Genomic DNA, 26,766 nt, shown 5'->3' with positions numbered 1-26,766 from the left:
ATCCTCAAAGAAAAAAAGCTAGCTTTAGCTAACCTGCTGGACACCAAAGTACAAGGTGCATTAGTCATTGGCATGGAGCTGCAGGCCAGGCTCTCATTAAAAACATCCAACAAGTCTGCAGATACAATTTCCCAGTACGCTTTATAAAATTCCACTGTCAGACCTTCGATGCCTGGAGCCCTCCGCTCCGAGTTCAGACCCTCTCTGAGATGGACGCTCCCTCTAGCTTCTTCTTCGGCCTGGAGAGGAAGGACGGACAGAGGCGTGTAATTCACACATTGCTCTCAGACACAGGCCAGGAGCTGACAGAGCCAGGGCAGATAAGAGCGAGATCTGTTGAGTTTTATTCCTCCCTCTACTCTTTGGAGTATGAGGAGAAGGACACACTGGAAGGGTTCTGCAGTGGGCTACCTCAGGTCTCTATGGAGACCAACTCACAGCTGAAGAGGCCTCTGCACATTGAGGAGCTTCTAGCCGCCTTGCAGAGCATGCAGGGGCGGAGAGCTCCAGGCATTGACGGTCTGACAGTGGAATTTTATAAAGCGTACTGGGAAATTGTATCTGCAGACTTGTTGGATGTTTTTAATGAGAGCCTGGCCTGCGGCTCCATGCCAATGTCCTGCCATAGAGCAGTTATTATGCTTCTACCAAAAAAGGGGAATTTGCAGGATCTAATGAACTGGCGGCCTGTGTCTTTGCTTTGTGTGGATTACAAGCTTCTGTCCAAAGCCTACAGGCTGAGGGAAGCAATGGAGCAGTCCATCCATCGGGACCAGACGTACTGTGCCCGGCAGGTCCATGGTAGACAATGTCTACCTGATTCGGGATGTCTGGCATTGGCAAAGTCTATTGGCATTTATAATGGTTTGATTTTTAGACCAGGAAAAGGCATTTGACCGCGTTGAACACACCTTCCTCTGAAAAGTTATGGAGAAATTTGGGTTCATTGCTGGTTTCATAGCCAAAATCAAAGTTTTGTACAGTGAGGCTGAGAGTGTGCTGAAATTTAACGGGGGTCTGTGTGCTCCTTTAGAGTGTGTAGAGCCGTCAGGCAGGGCTGTGCTCTGTCCGGGATGCTCTATGCACTCTCCCTAGAACCCTCCTCAGCAAAAAACGCTCCAATCTACAAGGTCTGGTTTTACCTGGTTTTAATGGGAATGTTGTTTTATCTGCATACGCTGATGATGTCATTGTTTTGACTAGGAACCAAAGAGATGTGGACATTTTAACGACTTTACAGCAACATCAGAAGCGAGGGTTAACTGGAGAAAGAGCGAGGCCCTCGCTGTCGGTGACTGGCGTGGCGGTCTCCCAGTTCTTCCCAAAAATTTGACCTGGAGGAGGGATGGTTTAAAGTACGTTGGTGTTTTTCTTTGGAAGGAAACCATAGTCCAGAAGAACTGACAGAAAAAATAAAAAAAATATCAAAGGAAATGGCTACTGCCGCAAATGCTGGGGCCCTGGGCACTCTGCTGGGCCTTCGATCGCACCGAGTGGCTGGGAGAATCCTGGAGCTCTGGACGCAGAGGCTGTCCATTAAAGAGAAAATACTTCTGATGGACTACAACCTAGGGAGAGCCACACCAGACCCTGCTGACCCCTTCTCTGATGTCCACCTGAGTCCCCTGGTAGGCTCTCAGTAAACAGGACTGATAAAAAAACTGTCTATGAAAACTGCGTGAAGCGCAACAACCGAGCCGGGCTAAGCAATCGCCCCCCCCACTGTGTGGACCAACAGGGTAGGGGGCCGCAATGGGCCCGGCCCACAGTGGAAGTCGTTTTATAAAACTCCCCTCAAGAAGCGGACTGCCGACCTCTAGGGGAGAATTTTACATGGCGCCATCGCCTCCAATTCTTTTATTTCTGTTCTTAATCCAGCTGTTTTGAGCATGTTCCTTTTTGTATTCTCCGTGAGACTGTTTTTCATGTTTTTACAAGTGTGCAAGAGGCTCACACAGTTTTACACTCTTTTAGCATTGGTTTTTAATTTGTTTGGTGTCAATTTCTCTGAGAATGGTTTTATCATGGGGGATGAGTACAAAAAAGAAGGAAAGGACAAGTGGCAATTATTAAATTATCTCTCGGGGGAAGCAAAAATGGCAATCTACATTAGCAGAAAAAACGTGTGGAAAACAAAGAAGTACAGGATTCACGCACAGTCTGGCTCTGCAACATCAGAGCCACGCTGTGGCTAGAGTTCACATTTTATAAGAATATTGGAGATTTGGACACAAAAAAAAAAGATTGCTGTTGCTATAAAAACATTGTCTTTTCTGTTGTGGAGGATGACTTGCTGTTTGCACACATTTTTAAAAGATAATAATTTTTTAAATGAAAAGACACGCACAAATTGCGCTTTATTAATGTTCATGGAATATAACTAATATGTAAATAAAGTTGGTTTGTAAAATCAAAAAATCTCTCTCTCTTTCTCTCCATCGCTCTCTCTCTCTCTCACTTGCAGTCTCTCTCTCTCTCTCTCTCTCTCTCTCTCTCTCTCTCTCTCTCTCTCTCTCTCTCTCTCTCTCTCTCTCTGCCTCTCTCTCTGTCTCCCTTTCTCTTGTTCGCTCTCTCTCTCTCCCTCCTTCTACCTGTCTCTCTGTCTTGCTCTCGCTCTCTCTCAGTCTCTGGCTGAGCTATTCCTAATTAAGCTCAGTGTGTGGAGAAGGGAGTTCTAAGAATCTATTGACCTCCAGCTCTATACAAATGTGTGAGTTAGTTATGGTCCAAATCTATTTTCTTTTTGTGGGCCTTTAGGTTTTATGTATTTTATTTTTGTGTGGTCGCCTCTAGTGTGTGTGTGTGTGTGTGTGTGTGTGTGTGTGTGTGTGTGTGTGTGTGTGTGTGTGTGTGTGTGTGTGTGTGTGTGTGTGTGTGTCTGATTGTTTATATCTGGTATGTGTGTGTCTTACTGTGTACATTTGTCTTTCTGTGTGTGGGGGAGGGGGGGGTTGTGTGTGTGTGAGACCTTTGTGCTGATTATAAAACCCATTTGTTCACTGCACAGTGATACAAAAGATATTAGCGATTCAAAAAGAAAAATCTGGGACTTAATGAAAGTTTGCCTTGCATTTATTTAAACCATTAAAGTAATCAGACTTGGAGGTCTGGGTGTGCTTTGGGTTTGCTGGTCCTCATTAATCAAAGGCCCAAGGCAGAGATAGAACTTGGTGTGCTAACACTTAAAATGGTGTAAATTATTACCACACTGGCTAGCTTATCTTAAAGGGTAATCTTCGGTGTAACACTCATAATTCGTTTTTCTTTCTTTCTGAAAAAAATAATACTATGTTCTTCTTTTACACTTGAAGTTAGATTTTTTGGGGCAAAGTAGAACAACGTTGTTTTTTATTTTTTCACTTGAAATATAGTTTTTTGCATCGATGGTGTCATCTCTCAGCGATTACAGAATTCCTTAAACTGACTATAGGTCAGTTTAAGAGAGGACCCTCGTCACCTGGGCCCTATACCACGAAGCTCGCTGAACATACCCAGGCTTTCTTGGGAAAACCTGGCTCGACAGAGCCGCAACTCGCAATCAGAGTTAAATGGTACCACAAAGCTCACTTTAGATTAAATTAGTTGAACCAGGTTTTCCGCTTTAGGTTCAGTGCGCGTTCACGTTAAAGGGGCGTTTTTTGCGTAATTTTTCTCACCTTTTACGATAGATCAAGCAGTCTATCAGTGGCGGCTCGCCTATAGAGGGCGCTGGGGCGCCGCCCTCCCGCCGACCGGCCATCTTTTCTTTTTTAAATATATTTATATATATTTTTTTAAATAATCTTCTCATTTTGAGAATTAATCTATTTTAATTGCATTCGAGTAATGCATTTACTTTAGAATATTTTTAGAATCCCCCATGATTAAATATTCATTCACTGCAGTGTCAGCGCTAAGGGGGGGCATTTGGGGGCCCCCCCTTAGCGGTCATTAATGCCCCTCCTACCACAGGTCATTATTTTATTTATTTTCCCGATAATAACCGGCGTTCTATACATTATCCCTTATATTACACGGGTCTTCTTAATGCTATGGAAATCGTAAGGTCCAGTTTTAGAACGCGGCAATTTAACTATTTCTCTTCAGCCAATCACAGCACAGAACAACTTGTACGTCACGGCCTTACTCTCCCGGTACCGTACTGTCCACTCCAGCATAAAAATATCCGATTGAAATATACGATATCCGGAGAATGACAAAACACAGTAACTCTAACCAACTCTCAAGCAAAATAAAAATAAAACTAATTGCAAACCTAACTAATTGCAAACCTAACTAATCTAACCTAACCTACGCAAATAATGCTGTTGCGGCTCTCAGCTGTGCCAGAGTGTTCACAGTTGCTAGGGAAACCACCTAGCGTCGCAGCCCGTTGCAGCGCGTTGCAGCCAGTGTGAACGGCCCAGTTTTAGAACGTCGCAGCCCGTCTCGTCGCAAGGAGTCGCAAGGAGTTGCGAGTTGCCAGGCGTTGCAAGGTGAATCTTTGGTCTGAACTGGGCTTAAAGCTTATATGTTGTCAGGGGTGTTTTTGATTATTGTGGAGGCTGTTCTCTAGGTTTATAAACAGTGCCAGGCCTACTTAATGTTTTTTTGGAGGTTCATAAACTGTTGATGTGAATAAACTATTTATGACATAGCAGAGGTGGTTAAACTCCATTTATTTGCGTTTAGCATCCACGACAGCCCTCCCCCTTTTTTTGCGTTAAAATATTTCACAAAAGGCAGTGCCCCCCCGCTGGCGACCCAAGCCCCTCCAGTAGATCTGCTCTGGAGCCGACTCTGATTCACTGACATGTTCAACGTTCATTTTGGTGAAGCAGATGTCTTCCGTGGGGCGCTTTTCGCTCAGCCCCACATGCCTGAATTATTAGCCAATGGTTCCCCCGTTGCTAGGCAGAAAAGTATATAATTTCGCCAATCAGCGTCGTCGAATTGTATGGCTTTGGGGCGCTCAAGATATAGCCCCAAGCGCAGTGCACCGTCCACTGCGCGTAACCGCGCGTTTGCCATTACCTCAGAGATCAGCAAGATGGCGACTTTGAGTACTGCTTCCACTGTTTCCCTGTGAGTTCAGCTAGTAAAAGAACTCGGAGCAGAAAAGCCAGAAGTGAACGTAACCCAACAAGCAAGAGAAAAGGATAGAGCCTACAAGAGAAGTTTTTCCAGAGTTTGGTTCAGGCTTGGCTAACTAGCTCTGGGTATGCCAATGCAATTTTTTGCTTTCCTTGTATACTTTTTAAAACAAGTGCGTGTGATAGTTCGTGGACACAGACCTGACGTAAGAGGAATGACACATTCTGTCAGAACGGATCAAATAAACACAAGCGAGAAAGAGTGCATATGAACAACTGTGTGAAGCTAGCCATGCTAGAGGTAAGCAACTTCTATTTATTCCACTAGCCTATATGTATTTCCCTTGAGATGGACACTGGTTGCAGACCCTCACAACCTCCCCCCACCCCGTACTGTATATAGTTCTCTGCAAACCTATGGTGGGACCAGGCCTTCATTGTGCACATTGTATATAGTCCTCTGCAAACCTATTCAGTGTACATACTGTATATAGTTCTCTGCAAACATGGTGGCATCAGGCCTTCAGTTTGCATATTGTATACAGTCCTCTGTAAACCTATTCAGTGTACATACTGTATATAGTTCTCGGCAAACCTATGGTTGCTTCAGGCCTTCAGTGTTCATATTGTATATAGTCCTTTGCAAACCTATTCAGTGTACATACTGTATATAGTCCTCTGCAAACCTATGGTGGCATCAGGCCTTCAGTGTGCATATTGTACTGTATGTAGTCCTCTGCAAACCTATGTTGGTATCATGCCTTAAGTGTGTCTTCAACAACCACACACAAAAGTTTGCACATTTACATGAATTTTGTGGAATTCATATTTCATTGTATTTGTCTAAATGCTTACTAATGCAGACTGTAGATATATTCATGAGTGACGTTTACCAACACAATGGCTTGGCCGTTACACAGCCGTAACACAGTCACCCATTATCTCTATCTCTCGCTCTCACTCACACACAGAGAGAGAGAGAATGTTATTTTTTTGCCTTTACTATTTTGTCAGAATGCACCAGAATGCTTCGTTTGTTTGTGAAAATCTCAAAAAAATCTTGTGGGGGAGGATGCCCCCAGACCCCCCTTTTTGGGTTTGGAATGCAAACGTTCAGCCCCCCCTCAAATAAATTCCACCAGCCGCCACTGCAGTCTATATGCGTATAAGTGAAAATATTCTGCATATTGTCTGTAAAATAACTATGCCAAATGCAGAATTGTTCGCCATTAATCCAAATAGAATGATGATGATTTAAAAATGCATAAGCAACGTCCATCCTGCCTTATTCTATCATTTAGGGAATTCACTTTAAATACACCCTATTTAAGAAATGTATGGCATGTTTTCGACCGCTGAGAGGTAGCGGCTCTAGCGTAATGGATTGGTATAAGCCCCGAACTCCAGCGACCGGGGTTCAATTTCGCCAGACTTTCATCATGCATTTTACCCCCATGGATGTGGTGCCAGCACGGCCTTGAAAATATGGGTTCAAGTTCGAAATAAGCACAAAAATATAATTCCATAAGCTTTAGTGAATAAGTATTCCATATGTATGAGAATTAGGACTTTTTAAGCTTCACATAAATTTGCATCACTTGGGAGTCGAACCCCCGCGCAGAAATTCAAGACTGACGCGCTACCTTCACTCTAGCACACTGTCACGGAGACAAAATGCGCAACAGTAATCATTGTCTACATAAGGTCCAAAAGGACGATTAAATAACGAACACCCTCTGATGAGAATCTGTATCTCTCATGAAGAACCCCAATTTCGTTGTTTGCACAATGACAATAAAGTCTGAAATCGGAATATCGTCAGACAATGCCAAGGGATCGGTTCTGTCCCGTAAAACCAGGGGCGGACTAGGGGAAAAAAGTGTCCGACCGGCCCACTCAATACACGGCGCGCGGCCCACTAAGTACACGCCGCGTTGCCCACTCAATGGATCGCGCGTATCGAACAGTCAGTGGCCTTCTGGGAAAAATACCCATACACTTAACATTATTTTGGATGATTACAAAGAAATTACATCATATATGTATGTTTGTTTTTTAATAACATTTGGATCCACCAATTTGCCTGGATGGACACATGGAATAAAATGATTATTGGCTATTGTAACACTCCAAGATAGGTATAGTTTGCTAGATGAATATGCTTACCTCTTGGCTAGTATCAGATGGTTATACAAGTATAACTACAAAGCCTTAAGGAATGAATGTCAGCAGAGAAAGACCAAACAATAAAGAAACTGGAATCAGAGGGTAGAATTCGTATGAACAATATATTAGAAATGAACAGAACAGAACATACGATGGGGTGTGAACATCAGTGGTATCAGTAGTGTGGCATGCTGGGTGTGTGATTGTTTGTGTCATGGATAGCTTGCTCATCGATTGTAAGCCAGTGACTACGGCTAACATGTTAAAATAGATAATCTAGATGTTGACAACAACACCAGCTTTCTTATTTTACCAGATCATAACGGTCTATATATGCAAGGCTAGCTGTAGGGAACGTTACCTCATCTGCGAATAGAAAGCTCACATTTGGCAAGGTCAACGCCACATCTTACCTTTTCACTGTCACCAGTCGGTGGTTTTCCAAAGAAATTAGATATTTTTAAATGTTTTGAGGCACCTTCCTCCAGACATTTTTTCTTTTTATCTCTTAGCTTTTCAGCTCCACCTTTTCGTTTTGGTGCCGAGTCCGACGACATGCTCTCTCACTCTCAAAAACAACTTTGTCTGCTAGAGAATGACGCGAGGCAAGGAAAGGCAACTTTTTTCATTTTTTTATGCAACTCAATGTGCTATAAATAAACAATAAAAGGAAAGGGCACAAAATAAATAAAATATAATATAAGCTAGAGTGAGTGATATTTAATAACACCTAAAACAAGAGTTTGGAAGAGGCAACGAAGAGCTGGGCCTCATGGGTTGAGCGCATGCGTAGAACTGGGTGCCGCGTTGCGTGTATGTATGCAAATCCAAATTCTCAAAGAACCAATTTAGAGGTGTTTATTAATAAGGTGGAGATCTTTTCTTACTTTGAACTTCCGAAGTCTGTAAAACATATATTAGAAGACGCTTAAAAAAAAATCGAAAAATAATCACCATGAGTGTGAAGACCGATTGCGAGTAGCAGTATAAAGTGCGATTAGATAAAGGTAGGTAGGTATAGCTCTTGGAGAAAATTACGCTTGTGCCGCTGTGTTAACCATTGTAGGGCTGATGCGATGATGGGCGTGGGCCGGTACATAATAGTGATGGGCCGGTGGGTTTATATTTTCGGCCATCGGCCCACCGGCCGATCTCCGGCTAGACTAAGCCGAAAAACTGCTCCCAACCAGGTTTGGTTGCGAGCATAAGTCACCATGGTGATACAGCGACGCTAAAAGAGATTGACTTTCGTGGTACAACTAACCCAGGCTTGGAGCTCAACATACCTCGCTAACCCTCTAAGCGAGCTTCGTGGTACAGGGCCCCGGTCTAAAGGCCTGATTCCACCGGTTTATATTTTTGGCCATCGGCCCACCGGGGATGTCCCCGGTATTCCCGATGGCCAGTCCGCCCCTGCGTAAAACCCTCTGTCTCCGGAGAGACGCCTGTACGAGAAGTGCGCCGAGGTCCACGGGAACACCCACAAATGGTTACGCCATTGTCAGAGGAGGGGCTAGGAAGCTGCGCACGCCGATTTAAGTAGCCGATCTCCGGCTAGACTAAGCCGAAAAACTGCTCCCAACCAGGTTTGGTGGCGAGCATAAGTCACCATGGTGATACAGCGACGCTAAAAGAGATTGACTTTCGTGGTACAACTAACCCAGGCTTGGAGCTCAACATACCTCGCTAACCCTCTAAGCGAGCTTCGTGGTACAGGGCCCCGGTCTAAAGGCCTGATTCCACCGGACGCGTTACGGCAACGTTACGGCTGCGGCACGTCTTGGCCGCGGTCACCGCAGCAGATAGGTTCCACTCTAATCAATGAGACCATTTCCACCGGGCGCGGCTGCGGAACGTCTCAGCAGCGTCCCAGGAGCGGCTCGCCGTGCCGCAGCGCTATCATTCCGTAGCATTTCTATTTTTGCCGCAAGCCGTTGCAGAACCGCGTCAATTTCAACAGAGCAGATCAAGCAGGGCAGGAAGTGAAAAAGTAAAAGCCATAGAGCATCCGGTCAATTTTCAAAATAAAACACAATACTCAGCTCATGTAGCCTATCAAAACGTCATTTATGTATCAAATCATAATTTTTATAAGGGCAACGGCCGGAAGCGTGGCATTTAATTGCAGTCGTTTTGGGAGTGAAAGCTGAGTACATTAGGTTTAGGAATTATCGCGTGATCTCGTGATCTCGCGTGAATACGGCTGGCTCGCAACGCACGTTGCGCTGCCATAACGCGCCCGGTAGAAATGCAAGCAGGGCAGAGTCGCAGCCGTTCCTTGCCGCAGCCGTAACGTTGCCGTAACGCGTCCGGTGGAATCCCCAGGTAAGTCTGATTGGGCTCTAGGGCTGAGGGAGGCGGCACACCTGTTACTCGTTAACCAATCAGTGGTCAGCACACCACTCTGTGTCCTCATCTGGAGGAGTTCGCTTAAAGTCACCCTTTCTCACGCTCTCACTAGCTGCGTTTCCGTCCCCCTGATTTTATGCAAATTTTAAAGTATCGAATCAGTAAACGGTGATGGAAACACCAAAATTTGCATAAAAATCCTCAAATTCGCAAAAAAAGTTTATCCGCTCGCTTGAGGTGGTTTTTGAGAAATGCAAAAGAGTAAATGCGCAAAATGGGAGATGGAAATACGCTTTTCGAACATTGAACACAGGACTGACAACGTCCTTCCGATTTCCACATAACGACCGGCCATAGCAACCCTGCCGACATCAACTTGTTGCGTCATCATATATATTTTAAAGCGTTTGTATACATAGACATCCAATATCATATATATATATATGATATAGGATGTCTATGCTTGCATATCCTTTAATTATACCGTGTCCATTAATCCCTGATATATGGACACCCACTAAGTAATTCCAGTCATGTATCCTTTAAATACGTCCATGGATCAGATGGCCAATGTGAATAATAGATATGTGTGGACCACTGAAGACGTAAAACTTTTCCTTGCTCTCATCGGAGAAGAAAAAAACATTACAGCTGGTTTAGATGTAAAACAACGCAATTCCACTATATATCAGGGCCCAAGAGAGGATGTTATCAAAGGGATACGACAAGCCCTGGAATGTTTGTAGTTTTTCCGCTCCAACCACTTGATGGAAACGCACCTAATTTGAATTTCTTTTTTGCAAACTTTCGAAAGATTCGCAACGCCTTTTAGATGGAAACGTGACTACTGTCTTTTATCCTCTCTCTCTCTCTCTCTCTCTCTCTCTCGTACGCATGCGTGAGCGAATGTGAGCGAGAGCTGTTGAGCGTTTGGCGTGGTGAGTGAGTGATTTTTCTAGCTTTATTATTGTCTATTTTGTTTGTTTTTTGTATGTTCGTTTTGTGTATTAAGTAGCCTCTCTAGTTGGATCGGTTAGCTTGTGTTTGTCAACTTTGTTTGGATTGTTCGTGTAACTTTGTTAACGTTAACATCGTTACCGGCCTGGCAGGGCATAATGCCCGCAGGTATGAGTTCGGAGGCGGGTGGGGAAAAGCTTTCACGGCAGCATGGCGTAAAGCTCTCCCCCGCTGCGCAGGTGTCCGTGGAGGAGTGTTGCCTGGCGATTGGGGAGAAAGTGGGGTGTAACTCCGTTAAGTTTGCCTCGCGAATGAATAGTGCGGTGGTCATTTTTTTGGGATAGTGTGGATAAGGTTCATAGTGTCGTGGAGAGTGGAGTAGTGATTCGCGATCTAATTACTCAAGTTCTGCCGCTTGCAAGTCCAGCCAGAAGGGTGGTCATTTCGAACGTTCCTCCGTACATAAGCAACGAGGCGTTGGGGAGAGAACTGGGTCGGTACGGACAACTGGTGTCTCCCATAAAATTGGTAAGACTTGGGGGGGAAGTCCCCCCGTGTAAAGCACGTTTTTACCCACAGAAGGTACATTTTCATGATCCTAAAGAATAATGAAGCTGATCTCAATTTAGTCTTGAAATTCAAGGTAGAAAATTTTTATTACACAGTCTTTGCCACTTCGGACAATTTGAAGTGTTTCAAGTGCGGACAGGAGGGGCACTTTGCCCGTTTTTGTGCATCATCGAGCGGAGGTGCGGGGGTTCCCCCGGAGTCTGCTGCTGACGGGGTCCCTCCGGTGGCTGTCCCCAAACCAAAGAGACTGACCGGTTATTGTTTTTATACACACTTGGCGAAGTAATAAGCCAATGGGATAGTGATGAGTATTTATTTTTAGGAGGTGATTTTAACTGTACTGAAGATTCTAGGTTAGACAGCAATCACCTGGAGCCTCATCCTGTCTCTCTGAGGCGACTCACGTCTAACGGCGTCTTGTGAGTTGAGGGACGTGTGGAGAAGTGTCCATGGTATTCAGAAACAGTACACCTGGGCTCACTCAAAAGACAATGTTTTATCACTAGCTAGGCTAGATAGGTTTTATTGTTTTAAGCACCACCTCAATATTTTTAGAAGCAGTTTTATTATTCCTGTTGGTTTTACTGATCATTGTATGGTACATTGCTCAGTTTTAATCAATAAGGTAAAAACAAAAAGTGCTTTTTGGCATTTTAATACTACTCTTCTGGCTGATAGGAATTTTGTAGAGGTTTTTAATTTTTTTTGGACTGAGTACAGGAAGTGTAAGGGGGATTATACCTCCTTACAACAGTGGTTGGATGTGGGCAAGTGCCGGATCAGACAACTATGTCAACAGTATACTCTCAATGTTAGCAGGGACAGAGCCAGGTCAATGAGAGAACTGGAGATTGAGTTAGTGGATCTGCAGTCTCTTGCAGAGTCCACAGGAGATCGAGGCCATATTGAGGCACTCACAGTAAAAAAGACAGCTTTGAGCAGTCTGCTGGGCGTCAAAGCACAGGGGGCACTGGTCAGGTCCCGTTTTATGGATGCAACGCACATGGACGCCCCATCACATTACTTTTTCAGCCTTGAGCGCCAGAATGGTCAAAGGAAGATCTTCCATTCTTTGCGTACTGACACCGGAGCAACTTTGTCTGATCCTGATGGAATATGCAGGTATGCAGCAGGATTCTATAAGGAGCTGTACAAAAAAAATGACAGAGATATTCCGGAAAGAGACCTGCCATTTTTTGAGGGTCTTCCTCAGGTCCAGCCCAACAAAGCCCTTGAGGAGGTCCTAACTGCAGAGGAGCTGCAGGCTGCAGTTCTGGGTTTGAAAAGTGGCAGGGCTCCTGGCATTGATGGTCTGCCTGCAGATTTTCATAGCCATGATCCAGGTTCTGTACTGCAACATTGAGAGTATGTTGAAGATCAACGGTGGTTTGAGTGGCCCTTTTGAAGTACAGAGAGGTGTGAGGCAGGGATGTAGTCTGTCGGGGATGCTGTACTCCCTGGCCATAGAACCTCTACTCCGTAACATAAGGAAAAAATTGTCAGCTGTAATTTTCCCAGGGGGAAATGGTTGTTTTAAGATTTCTGCTTATGCTGATGATGTGGTGGTTTTTATCAAGAGTCAAAGAGACGTCTTTATCATGGAGGATATTATAAACAACTTCAGCGTAGTTTCGTCCGCAAGGGTCAACTGGGCTAAGAGTGAGGCATTGGCAGTCGGCGAAGGTGTAGCCACAGGTGTAAAGTTGCCAGGTGGGCTAGTGTGGAAAAGGGGTGGGATAAAGTATTTGGGTGTGTTTGTTGGAAGCAAGGATTACATGAAAAAAAATTGGGAAAACACATTGGAAATAGTTGAGGGAAGGGTCAGGAAGTGGAGATGGATCTTTCCCAAGCTATCATATAAAGGCCGGGTGCTGGTTTTAAATAATGTGGTATCTTCCATGTTGTGGCACCGGCTTACATGTGTCGACCCCCCACCTGATCTACTGCCCAAGGTGCAGGCTATCTTGGTGAATGCGTTTTGGGACAAACTCCATTGGCTACCCCAGAGCATCCTGTACCTCCAGAAGGAAGACGGCGGACATGGACTTATGCATCGGGCCAGCAGAAGAGCCACTTTCCGGCTGGAGTTCATCAAAAGATTTCTAACAGGGCCCAAGGACTTGGTGTGGAAACCCCTGGCATGTTCCATTTCAAGACGTGTTGGTGAATATGGATTGGATGCAACACTGTTTTTACTAGATTTGAGCCCTTGTGTTTTTAACAACATTCCTGATTTTTACCGTAGTGTTTTTAACGTGTGGACTCTTTTTAAGAAGGAAAGGATTGTTTGCCCCGCCTCGTTGTACTGGCTGCTCAATGAACCAGTGCTTTCGGGGGGACGATTCTCAAGGCATGCCACCTTCGGACCAACGTTCCAAGGAATGTTTATCAAATCCAAGGTCACAACTTTGGGGCAGGTGGTGGAGCTGGCCGGGCCAGACCTGGAGGATGCCGCAGCCTTGGCTGAACAAATTGGGATGAGATCATTGCGGCTCGTCCAACAAGCACTGGACCATTGGAGACAACAACTGACTGGAAACGAGTGTGTCTTCTAAGGACGTTTTACAATGGTTTTAGAGTTCCTGACGGTGACGATCCTTTCCCTAACCTTGATATTGTCCCTGATTTTAAAGACTGCACTGCCACGTTTTTAAATACAAGGAAAATTGGTTTTAGTGACTTAAAAGGTAAAGTTGCGTACTCCCTCTGTGTAAAGGTTTTGAACAAGACAAAGTTGAATGGTCGAACAGACAGTCCCTGGAGGGCTCATTTTGGTGTGAAGGAGGATGTGAGGCCTGAGTGGAGGGCACTGTACAAACCACCATTGGTCAAGAAGATTGCTGATTTACAATGGAGACTTTTACATGGAATAGTGGCTGTTAACTCTTTTATCTCGCTTTTAAATCCCAGTGTTTCTAATGTTTGTCCCTTTTGTCCACAGAGGGAAACCATTTTTCGCTGTTTTTTAGAATGCCCCAGACTTTCCACTCTTTTCCCCTTTTTAGAGATGCTTTTCATGGCTTTTGGGGAATCTTTCACGAAATTGGTTTTTATTTTTGGTTTTAAATATAGGAAAAACTGCAGTAACAAATGTGAACTTTAAAATTGTATAATTGGGCAATCAAAAATGGTTATTTATATAAGCCGCAAGAGAAAGGTTGAGTCCAACCTGGTCGTTGATTTAAAGGTGTATTTGGTCAGAAGTCTGAGATCAAGAATCTTAATAGATTACAGATTCTACAGGGAAATGAAAGATCTAGAGACTTTCTGCAGAAGGTGGCCTGAAGGAGTGATTATTACGCGTGTTTATTTGATTGTAATTTTTTTTTTGTTTGTTATCATTTGTTTTTGTAGGTTTTGTATTTGATCTTGTTTTAAGTTATGTACAGTACAGTTATATGCTCCTTTTAACGGCTAGCCGTTGGGAGTTGCTGGACAGGCCCAATTGTCGATCCAGCGATGAAATTCATTTTTGTAAATTTCTTCAGTAGTAGATTTCGAGGAGAGGGTTACTGATCCCACCTGCCTCTATGACGTCCTCACAGGACGGGAGCTAACAGTCAGGGTTAGGTGCCTTGCTCAAGGACACCTCGACACTCAGCTAGGAGGAGCCGGGGATCGAACCAACAACCTTCAGGCCGCCTGTGAAATTGATAAAGTGAAAATAAAAAGGGTTTTAAAAATCAAATATCTCTCTCTCTCTCTTTTTTTATTTTTTTACTGGAAATTAGATTTTCAAGCATACAGTGTTTATTTCTATTTTGTTGTGTTGGGGGGGGGGGGGGGGGGGGGGGGGGATAATGTAGATCTGTATTCTTGCTTAAAGCTAAAACAGCCCGAGCTGTAGTAGCCACCTGTCGCTAGCTGTTAGCCCTTCACCTTCCCGCCAAAAAATAACAGCATTCGTTAATCGAAAATGTACAAAAAACAACCAAACAACATTTTCCCCACCATGAAGTGGAAAAACACACATGGTACCCTTTTTTAGAATGCATTTCCGAACAGATTGACCGTAGCGCCTCTGGTTATCAAAGATGAATTAATTCGGTGCTCCACGGGATTCCCGTCCGGAATGAGGCGGTCCCACATGAGGCTACAACCTGTCAGAGTGGAGAGAGAGAGAGAGAGAGAGAGAGAGAGAGAGAGAGAGAGAGAGAGAGAGAGAGAGAGAGAGAGAGAGAGAGAGAGAGAGAGAGAGAGAGAGAGAGAGAGAGAGAGAGAGAGAGAGAGAGAGAGAGAGAGAGAGAGAGAGAGAGAGAGAGAGAGAGAGAGAGAGAGAGAGAGAGAGAGAGAGAGAGAGAGAGAGAGAGAGAGAGAGAGAGACTTGTTCATGCAGCAATATTTGCGATCATTTTAATTGGACTGCTTTGATTATTTTGCTCGGCCTCCATTGATTTTATTTGTCACTTACACAATACATTGCAGTGAAATGTTCACAGTCGGCTCCATGCTAAATAGACACAAAACAAACATACCAAAACAGTAAATACATTCAAGATGTCAGGGGGTTATTGCACATAGTGATAAAGGGGGTTGCTTAAATAAATATATAAGTGCAGTTGCTCCAAAGGGCTTGTCGGTCATTGTTGATCTTGGTGTATCTCATGAATCACTCGGTCGTCTATTTCCTGTTTGTTGTCATTTGTGACCATAAGGCCTAAAAAAAGACTTGCTCTTTCTCTTTCCTTTTAACTCTCGCCGGCTCTTCTCTCTCTCTCTGTCTCTCTCTATCTCTCTCTCTCATTGTCTCCCTCTTTAACTATACCTCTCCCCCCAATCTCTCTCTCCCTCCCTCCCTTACCCCCTCTCTCTATCCCTCCCTCCCACCCCCTCCCCCTCTCTCTCTCCCTCCCTCCCTCCCTTCCTCTCTCTCTCTCCTGCAGGTACATTCTGCTGCTGCTGACGCTGTTCTTCGTTCCGGGCGTGGTCATGATCACCGCCTACGGCCTCATCTCCAGAGAGCTGTATCGAGGCATCCAGTTTGAGGTCAACAACAACCCAGACACCATAGGTTAGGAACAACACCTTGTCTGTTTTTGATGGTGCACGGCACGTTTGCATACAGAAAAAGAGAATACAATGTTATTCATATATTTTTCTAGAAACTGAAAATTGTGTTGGGCAGGGTAATTGTAAATTTGTGTTTAGCTTATATAACCCTAGCTGTAGATGCCACCTGTCGCTAACTATTAGCCATTCACCTCCTCGGTACAATAACCAACAGTATTCGTTAAAGAAAATGAACAAAAACGAAAGACACTTTCAACAAAACAGACTGGAAAAACACAGCTTATGGCTTGATACTTCAAGAGTCTAAAAGCTGATGAAAATTGACAAAAAAATTCTACCTAACAAACACCTCATCCATCCCAAGTATTCTGTTCAGTATTCCATCCCTTAAATTTAATCTAAATGCAAATCAGCCGGTAAGAAAAAAGCAAAAAAAACAAATTATTGAAGTTGAAAAGTTTTGCGTTAGCGAGTTTGTTATGCATAAACAAACAGTATTATTTGCTTGAAATTGGAATGTCATACTCGTGAATGGTTTACATTTCACGGCATAAGATTCTTCATGCTTTGTTTGAAAGGGCGACTTTAAATGCTGTACGCAAAGATCGGGAGTTTTCCCAATGGGCCGGTCCATTTATGTGGGCCGCGGCAGTAATTTGGGCCGCGGGCACCCCCTGGCGGCCGCTGTACCGTAGGTCACGCGAACGACCAATTGCAAAATTCATGACAGATCCCCGGGCCTCCCCCCCCCCCCCCCCCCCCCCCCCCCCCCCCGTCTGGATTCCTTGCCAAACAACCCCCCGCAACCTCCACCCCCCTCCCCCATCAGGATTTCTTAATAAATGCCAACAACTCAGCGCAAGGCCGGTACGGTAAGCTCCCGGTATGAAAAAGTGCCCCACTCGGCCCCTTATGGTGCGCATATGATACGATTCGCTGTAAGCATTAAGTCTGAACAAGCGACTCTGGGAAAAGATGGAGAAACAGACCAGCAAAACGTTTTTATTATTCAATAGTCAAGGCAACTATAAGCACTTGTCATTAGGGATGGGGATCGAAACCCGGTTCTATCAAGGACACGGTTCCACTTTTTTCAAAACCCAAAAATCATTAATGTTTGGGCTTATCGATACCACTATCGAGTCCCGTCCCGTCGTTCATTTATTTATTTTTTTGTCCGATAGGTCCTGTAACATAATGTTGTGTCCCTCGATGTTTGCTCGCGAGGATGGCTGAGAAGGGCGAAAATTATTTATTGTAAAGTGGGGAACAAAACCTCAATGGCCAAGCACATTAGCATTGTGCATCAACTAAAGGCCAAATGCAGTACCTTCGACTGTCTCTGAGTTAAAAAGACTCTGTGTCCTCTTTCTCCTGTCGCACCACAGATGGGCCCGTCTTAATCATCCACTCAAAGTACGAGCGGTAATCGCACACACAGACATTGTCGCTAGTCCCGTCAGTTAAAAATGGTAGGGTTATCCAATTGTGAAATCGGTGTTGTAATCGGCATCATACAAGCCAATTATCTTAAAAAGTAAATAAAGTTTCAGATGTGCTGCGTGATGATGTGTTGAGATTGGCTCAGTAAAACGACTGTTTGGCTATCATGATGCGGTAAAATGTAACATAAAGAAACGGTAAATTGAGTATTTGGTGAGAAACATGAGTAATACTGTATTACTCATGTTTCTGTATTACTAATACAGTTCTATAGTATTCTAATCATTTTAGTATGTATAGGTAGAACTATTGATGTCATTTAAAATAAAATTATGTATTTCCTTAATATTTTCCTCATCACTAAAAATTTGTCATCATTACAACAATTAATAGAAGTACTGATAGTGGTATCGATAAAGACTCAGCTCCTTAAGGAATAACAGAAATGGTATCGATATCAACAAATATGAATGATCCTCATCCATATTTGTCATGAGACAGACTCAAAGTTCTTCCCATAAAATAACATGAAATAATATAATAAAATAGATCACTAAAAGAAAACAAAGTTAGTTAAAAAAATGCCTACAATAAACAGAAATAATAAAATAAAATCGAAAAGTAAAAGAAAAAATAGGTAAAGTAAAAAGAAATGCATACAATAAATATTAATAAATGAAAGAAAATAGATAAGTAATAGAAAACGATAGCAAAGAAAAGAAAAATGCATGCAATAAAAATAAATAACAAAATCAAAAAGAAAATGAAAATGCATTTTCTTTACTTTGCCGCTGAGGTATTTCAAATAAAGAAACGAGTTTCCTTGAAAAAATGTCCCCATGAATAGATTCACCAACTCACCGTCAGAATGACGCGGTTTCAGTTATAGCTTTCACCTGCGCTAGCAAAGATAGCATCCACCTGCGTCCCTGGTTTCCATGGCAATCCTGGAGTTCCTGATGCATGTGACTCACTTAGGATATAACATGCTGAAATAGCTCACCGCTCCCCAACGCCTGTTGCTAAGTGTTGAGAGAGAGAGAGAGAGAGAGAGAGAGAGAGAGAGAGGGGGGGGATTGGGGGGAAAGAGAGCGAGAGGGTGGGGGGGAGAGAGGGAGAGAGAATGAGAGTGAGAGATAGAGGGAGGGAGAGAGAGAAAGATAGAGGGGGGGAAGAGACAGAGGGACAGAGAGAGTGAGAGTCAGAGAGAGAGGGATGGAGGGAGGGGGTGAGAAAGATGAAGATAGAGAGAGAGACAGAGAGAGAGGCGAAGGGAGGGAGGGAGGGGGAGGGAGAGAGAGACAGACAGAGAGTGAGAGGGACTGTTGGGCGAACATAGGGATGTATATGAATGCAAACGCTGGTAACATCTTAAGTTTAAGTGGGGTCGGCTTCGCTAAGCAGATAGAGTTGGTTGACTTTTAACCTGAAGGTTGCTAGTTGGATCCCCACTCCTCCTAGAGAGGAGCGAGTCGCATCACCCTGACAGCTCCTCACTGCTCCTGACAAGCTGGCTGTGGTTGACTTTGGTCAACTCCGCCGTCGGGGTGTTAATGGGTGTACTAACCGTTTAAGTCGCTTTGGGTAAAAGCTTCTGCTAAACGCCCTAAATGTAAGTACATAATAAGTCTGGTTTTGATTGTAATCTCAATGTGTTTGATCGCTGCTCCTTCTCTCTCTCTCTCTCTCCTTCTCTTGGACTCCCACCAACCTATCTACAAACACCATCGCCTTAACACACACCTCTCATTCAAACCCCCCCCCTCCCCCGCGGGCAATATTTACCCTCCTCCAAACATTGTCGAACAAACACACACTTTAATTCCCCTTAACAATATTGTCTCTGGTCTGAACAATGTCGAACACGCACACACGCAAACACACACACACGCAAACACACACACACACACACACACACACACACACACACACACACACACACACACACACACACACCTCTGTCCAATATTGACACACACACACACACACATCCCACCACCCCCACACAGCCCTGACGAAAAACGGCAGAACCAGTAACCATGACGACAACGACGGCTGCTACATCCAGGTGCACCCCAAGAAGGTGGGCCTTGCCCCAGGCTTCGCCCCCTCCCCCACCACCCCCACCCCCCCCTCCTGTACCGCCCCCTCCACCCTCAACTCCCACGCCCTCCGTCGCGAACAAGCCCGCGCCAACGCCTCCGAATCCAAATGGCGGGCAAAAAAGCGCGTGATCCGCATGCTGATGGTCATCGTGGCGCTCTTCTTCCTCTGCTGGATGCCGCTGTACTCTGCCAACACCTGGAAGGCCTTCGACCTGGGCTCCGCCCACCGGGCGCTGTCTGGCGCGCCCATCTCGTTCATCCACCTGCTGTCGTATTCGTCGGCGTGCGTGAACCCGCTGATCTACTGCTTCATGAACACGCGGTTCCGCGGCGCCTTGCTGGCCACCTGTGGGTGCTGTTGTCCCGGTTACGTGCGGAAGGCCGGGAGGCGGTCGCTAAGGCGTCGGTTCCCGGGCGGTGGGGGAGGAGGAGGAGGAGGAGGGGGAGGGGAGGACGGGTACACCACCACCACCACGGCTGGACATGGAGGAGGCGGGGCTACAAGCACCACCATGTATAAGGTGAGCTATACGGCGGTCAGCAGCGGCGCTGGGATGAACTGAACGCTAGGATAAGCTAAACGAAGCTACGTTTTGGAAAATCCATGAGAGGGTCCGAGATCGGTACGCTAAGCTTATCTACACTAAGCTACATTTTGGAAAAAAGACACCAGGGGGTCCGGGATCGGTCGCTACGCTAAGCTAAGCTATGCTACTTTTTTTCTTCTTCTTCTTCTTCTTCTTCTTCTTCTTCTTCTTCTTCTTCTTCTTTCCTCTCTCTTTCTCTCTCGCTCTCTCTCTCCTCTCTCCTTTCTCTCCCCCCTCCCTCTTTCTCTCCCTACCCCTTTAAGGCACATTAATGGTGTGGGAAAATCCGACATTGGTCGCTAGGCTAAGCGTAACTACGCTAAACTAACCTAAGCTTCGCTAAGCAACGTTTGAAATGGACAGCGAGGGAGTCTTCTTCTTCTTCTTCTTCTTCTTCTTCTTCTTCTTCTTCTTCAGCATCCCGATTGAATCACTCCGTTCGACTTCCTGTGTTTTGGTGTGTTCTCTGTGTGTGTTTGATTTCCCGACATGCTAGCGTGTGTAGCCATGTGTAGCATCAAGTTAGCATTAAGCATTTAGATGCTAAATGCTAGCTGCATGCGACACACAGGCGGGTTTGGCTTCGGAGCAATGCTAGCTAGCAATGCTATCTAGCATCCGTGTGTTGGGGTTGTGCGTTTTTGGGAAGGCTAAGGACATTCTCCAAAAACTACTATTCTGAGAAAAAGTCTCAGTTTAAATCACACCGAATGTATATGGACTACAGATGAAAGTTAGCTGTTTTTCTAACTCTGGCAAATTAAGATTTTGAGTGTAAACTAAAAATGTCAATTGATGTGCATTTCCCTTTTAAATAAATGCATAAAATGGGACGTTGTGCAAAAGATGGGGAATGCAGCTTTTATGTGAGGATAATTTGGTGTGTCTGTTTCGCCTTAAACTGCATCGTGGGTTTTGAGTCTCTGGAATCTTGGGTGATTTATAATCTATGCGCTGTGTCACTCTTTCTCTCTCTCTCTATTCCCCCTCTCTCTCTCTCCCCTCTCCATCTCCCTCTCTGTCTCTCTTTCTCTCTCTCTCTCCCTCCTCTCCCTTTCTCTCTCCTTTCTGACCCTTTCTCCCCCTCTCTCTCTCACCTCTCTCCCCCCCCCCCCTCCGTCTCTCCCTCTCCCTCTCTCTCTCTCTCCTCCCTCTCTCTCCCTACCAATCTCCCTCATTCTCTCGCTCTTTCCCCCTCTGTCTCCCCCTCTTTACCCCTGTGTGTGCTATCGTGACTCATCGTGACTTTGTGTCTGAGTGAAGCTTTGTTAGAGCTGGATCACTCTGTTGTACTTGTGTAAATATATCGTCTTTGTGTTTCTGCGGGTTTTGCCTACAAATGTTCGTGTGGGTTTTTTTGTGTGTCCTTGAGTGTGAAACCATTCATGAGGGAACATTTTATTGTTATTGGTCACTTAATGTGTTTTTTTGCGTTTGTAACAATTTTGCTTTGTGTTTGTCATTCACTACAAGTGGCCAGGCCGGGGTATTGAGTGCCTCACGAACTCTACCGAATGATTGTTCCCGTAGAAGAGTACGAACACTGTGAAATTGCTTTTTTTGTCGTGTACAGGTGCGTTTGAAAAGGAACATCAAAATATGTATTCAACCGAAAGAGAAAAAACCTTTCCATGATTAGAGTTTTGAAACTACAGGTGAAACGCTTTTGTCGGTAATCTGCATTCGACATTTAAAAGCGTGGAGGTTTTTTCTTTGAACGCATCAGCTATTTCGACTTGATGAGTCATAATGTAGCAAAATTGTTACATTTCAGAGCCTTTTGAAAACAAAAGTTGACCAAAGTGCTGTACAATTCAACTATCTATTTATAGAACACTAAAAATTTAAAAGAAAAAAAATGGACAATAATACTACACTTACATGGTGTTCAATGCAAGATAATAGAAATATGTTTTTATGAAATTGGGCAATGAAGAGGCTAGCCTGAGACAGACTGATAGTTTGGGGCAAATGACTGGAAAAGCCCGACCAATTTGTGTATAATCCCGAAGACTATGAGAATTGTCTTGTTTTCGCTACCTTAGAATGTGCTCTTTATATCAACATGGGGAGGGGATAACAGATCTGGGGGATCCAGCCACAAAAAACGTAAGCAACTATTCGATTTTGCATATGTTTTGTTCAACAAACAACACACATACAGCAAACTCTCACAAACACATAGAACATTTTTTATCTTGGACAGAGATGGAGCTTTTCTTGAGATGAAACACAATTAAACTATCCATCACCAAAGTTTGCCTGGCTTCCAATGAGTTCCCTTGTGTCCAGCTTGGTTCATTTTTATTTTATATGGTCAACTTTATAGTCAATTTCAAAATATGTGCCAGGCAATCAGAGGAATCCAAATTGCTTTTATCTCCAACCAACAAAATGAGAAAATTAGGTTAAATAAAAAAGTACAATTTACAATAGATAAATTCTAAATGGTGCTAAAGGTAAGGTAATGTGTGATATGAGGGACGTTATTTACAAGAAGGAACATCATTCATAATAATTCATATTCATGGTTCAAAGCAGGTGATGGTGTTTTGAGAAATGGTCATTGGCTGGATAATATATATTTATTCCCCCCCCCCCCCCAGAGCCCCCATGGTAACAATGGTCTTATATTCTTTAGTATGATTATATTATATTATTTAATATACATAATATTTGTATTATAATATATGTATTATATTATTATTCGTAATTTCTGTGTACCATTCTGTTTTCTTCAAAAGTGGTTTCCTGTACAAAGTTTGAAAATATATCTGCATTGTGTACTGGTATCTCATATTTAAATAAAAAACAAATAGATATTAAATACTTTCAAGTCCAGGAATCTGTTCTGCCAAGTCTGTTAGCTGACTCAACTGGGGTGGCAGTTTGAGCAGATGCTGTGACCGTCTCTGTCTCTCTCTCTGTCTCTTGCTCTCTCGCTCTCGCTCTCTCTGTCTTTGTCTGTCTCTGTCTCTCACTCTATCTCTTGCTCTCTCTCTCCCTCTCTCTGTCTTTGTCTGTCTCTGTCTCTCACTCTATCTCTTGCTCTCTCTCTCACCCTCGCCCTCTCTATCGCTCTCTCGCTCTCCTTCTCTCTGTCTCTCTGTCTCTGTCTGTCTGTCTCTCTCTCGCTCTCCCACTCTCTGTCTCTCTGTCTTTGTCTGTCCGTCTCTCTCTCGCTCCCTCTCTTGCTCTCTTTCCCTCTGTCGTGCGCACTCTCTGTTCAATTATTCAATGCGATTCAAAAGAGCTTTGTTTGAATGCTACATTTTAAACATTTAGAGAGAGAGAGAGAGAGAGAGAGAGAGAGAGAGAGAGAGAGAGAGAGAGAGAGAGAGAGAGAGAGAGAGAGAGAGAGAGAGAGAGAGAGAGAGAGAGAGAGAGAGAGAATTCTTTCTTGGAAGGCATCAAATCCAACTGTGGAGGAAAGTGTTGTCATGGCAACAGAATCCTTCCACAAGTTGCTGATTTCCTTTTTCTTTTGGGTGGGGGGGCTCTCTGCCTTTTGAATATTCATGGTTCGCCTAGTTTACTGGTCCAGTCCGGGGAGTTGCATCACCCCTCATCGATCTGTCCCATCATCCACAGAGATGTCTTCTCTCTTGCACAGATACATAACAACTTTATTATGCTATGCTATCTATGCTAATTTGACCCTAAAGTCATGAACTAAGCCTTTTAAAACCTGCTCTCTTTTTTGTGTGTTTCAGTTTGCTATCATAAGATTTGTTTTATTCGCACATTTCCTCCTGCACATTTAACACAAATTTGTCTGACATCCCGCCCTGAATCACTGACACTTCCTCCTGGAGTTTGAGACGGAGATGTCTTGTGACTCATCTTAAAGTCGTTCCCACACTGGTGTTGTGACAGGGTATGCTAGCAGGTAGATAGATTGATAACAAGATAGGTAGATAGGATTAGATGACATCTTTATTAATCCTCCGGAGGGGAAACTCCTTTGTTCAAACAGCCCAGCAGCAGTGAAACACCACAAGGTAAGATACGATACAATAAAAATACAAAGGACGAATGGAGACAAACAAAGACGCAAAAGTAAATCCTAAAGTAAACGCTAAAGTCAATTCCAAGGTAAATGCTGAAGCAAAGACAAACAGAAAAAAACAGAACCAACAAAATAGACAGTATAAAAAACATAAATTATGAAGTGTAAAGTTTAAATAATAGTGGACTAAGTACCAGTACTTAGTCACTTATTATTCTCTCTCTGTCTCTGTCTCTGTCTCTGTCTCTCTCTCTCTCTCTCTCTCTCTCTCTCTCTCTCTCTCTCTCTCTCTCTCTCTCTCTCTCTCTCTCTCTCTCTCTCTCTCCTCCAGGATCCTGAGATAATCACTTATCTCACCTCCATCTCACATCTCAATTAACACAGAGGGAGTGAGTGAAAAAAAACTCTTATTAACGCTCTGATTGTTTCGTGATCATCGCCGCGGCAACAACTGAAGTTAATGTCTCTCTGCGTCACTTAGGCAACGAGGTAGACCTGGTTACTGTTGCCGTGGGGAGGGGGGGGAGGGAGGAGTGGGGGTTGATCCATTTGTGGGTCCACAAAGAGGGATACATCACGCACACACATGCACATTCACACACACACAAATACATGTGTGTTAGACCGGCTAGACATTGTAGGTCCCCTCCCCAGGACTAGACGAGGCCACCGCTACATCTTAGTTATGGTGGATTACGCCAACCATACAAACTGGCGTTATCCACCACACACACATCCAAACTACAGAGATGCACCTGAGCGTTTGTGTGAGCTCACCGAGGGACCCGAACATCATCACTACCCCGCCGCACACACGTACATACCTACAGTATGTATACATACTCTCTCTCTCGCTCTCTCTCTCTCGTTTTCTCTCTCTCTCGTTCTCTTGGATACACGATAAACACACGTTACAAGTGCTTACATACACAAACACATACACTAACGCAAACACCCTCCCCTAGAGTTATACTGTGACAATGGAACCCACTCCCCCATTACTCCCCCATTACTCCCCCATTACTCCCCCATTACCTCACCCATCATATATCACGGCCGGAGCGAGCAGCAAACCACCCTCCAGGTCTGTATGATGGAGAGTCCACAGAGAGGGGCACACTAGACACACACACACACACACACACACACACAGACACACACAAAAACACACACAGACACACACGCAGACACACCCACACGCCCCTCACACACACATACACGTACACACAAAGAAAAGACACATGCACACACACACACACACACACACACACACACACACACAAACACATACCCTCACACACACACATACACACAGAAAAACACATACATACACACACACACACACACACATATGCACACACACATACATACACTCAAACACACACTCAAACACACATGCAGACAAATACATAAAACCACACACACACACACATTCACAGAAAAGCACATGCACACACACTTACATACACACACACACACACACGTATACACACACAAACACACAAAAACAAACATACACATACACACATATACATTTACACACATACACACAAAGACACATGCACACACATACATACATGCACACACACGCACACATACATACATGCACACACACACATATATACAAACAAACACATACACACATATACATTTACACACACACAGACACACACATACACACACACAACACACACCAGCCTGAAGGAAGCTAGACCCCAGTTGCACATTTGTCTTTCTCAGAAAAATAAATATATAAATCTGACAGGTCCCGAATCCCCTCGAAACACACACTACCCTCCACACACACGCAGCATACACGCAAACTAATACACACACACACACACACACACACACACACACACACACACACACACACACACACACACACTCAAACACACATACGTTGACATATATGCAACACCCTTGAGTCACACACCGCTCCACAAACACACCCACACCTGTAAGCACACACACACACACACTGTGGCAACCCTGATCGTCGGTGGCTGAGGTTGTCAAGGGAGACGCACACAAAAGGGTTGCGGGTCAACGATTTTAATTTGTGCCTCACGTGGAAAAGAAGGTAAAACAAAAGTCAACATAAGTTCATCCTCTCAGGGGGTATAATGGGCCGTCTTCGGGGCGGGTCCGGCTGCGAGGTCGGCTTCTCTAGTGCTCCCGTCTTCTCCCACTCAGTCCCGGGAGGGGGAAGCGTATTGGCGTTAGTCTGCGTTTGTGCGATCTCTTCCTACCGCGTCTCTCCAACTCGGCTGTTCCCCCGTCTGGTGCGTGCTTAAGAGGTCCTTAAGAGGCCTCTGCCATCTCCCTTCCCAGGTGATCCCAATGTCCTTTATTGCCCGGGTGCGCTTGATGCGCGCTCCTGCGCCACCGAACTGAATGGCACATACCTCCCTCGGACTACCTGTCCGCGGAGAGGGCGCTGTCCCCGGTGCTGGAGTGGTTCGACCCCCCCAGTTGGATCGGGGTTGCCACACATC

At 44.6% G+C, this 26,766-nt stretch overlaps 1 protein-coding gene across 1 annotated transcript; it reads left to right on the top strand.

Moving 5' to 3' along the window:
- The first annotated feature begins 1,433 nt into the window (after nt 1-1,433).
- LOC115546696 (cholecystokinin receptor-like) lies at nt 1,434-24,951 on the top strand. Its single transcript, XM_030360382.1, has 4 exons — nt 1,434-1,639; nt 15,998-16,125; nt 19,577-20,089; nt 24,923-24,951. Exons 1-4 carry the CDS (start codon nt 1,434-1,436, stop codon nt 24,949-24,951), a joined length of 876 nt encoding a protein of 291 aa, XP_030216242.1.
- The last annotated feature ends 1,815 nt before the right edge of the window (nt 24,952-26,766 follow it).

The sequence above is a fragment of the Gadus morhua genome, chromosome 7 (assembly GCF_902167405.1).
Source record: "Gadus morhua chromosome 7, gadMor3.0, whole genome shotgun sequence".
NCBI classification, from domain to species: Eukaryota; Metazoa; Chordata; class Actinopteri; order Gadiformes; family Gadidae; genus Gadus; species Gadus morhua.
This window is presented reverse-complemented; position numbering and strand designations above follow the sequence as displayed.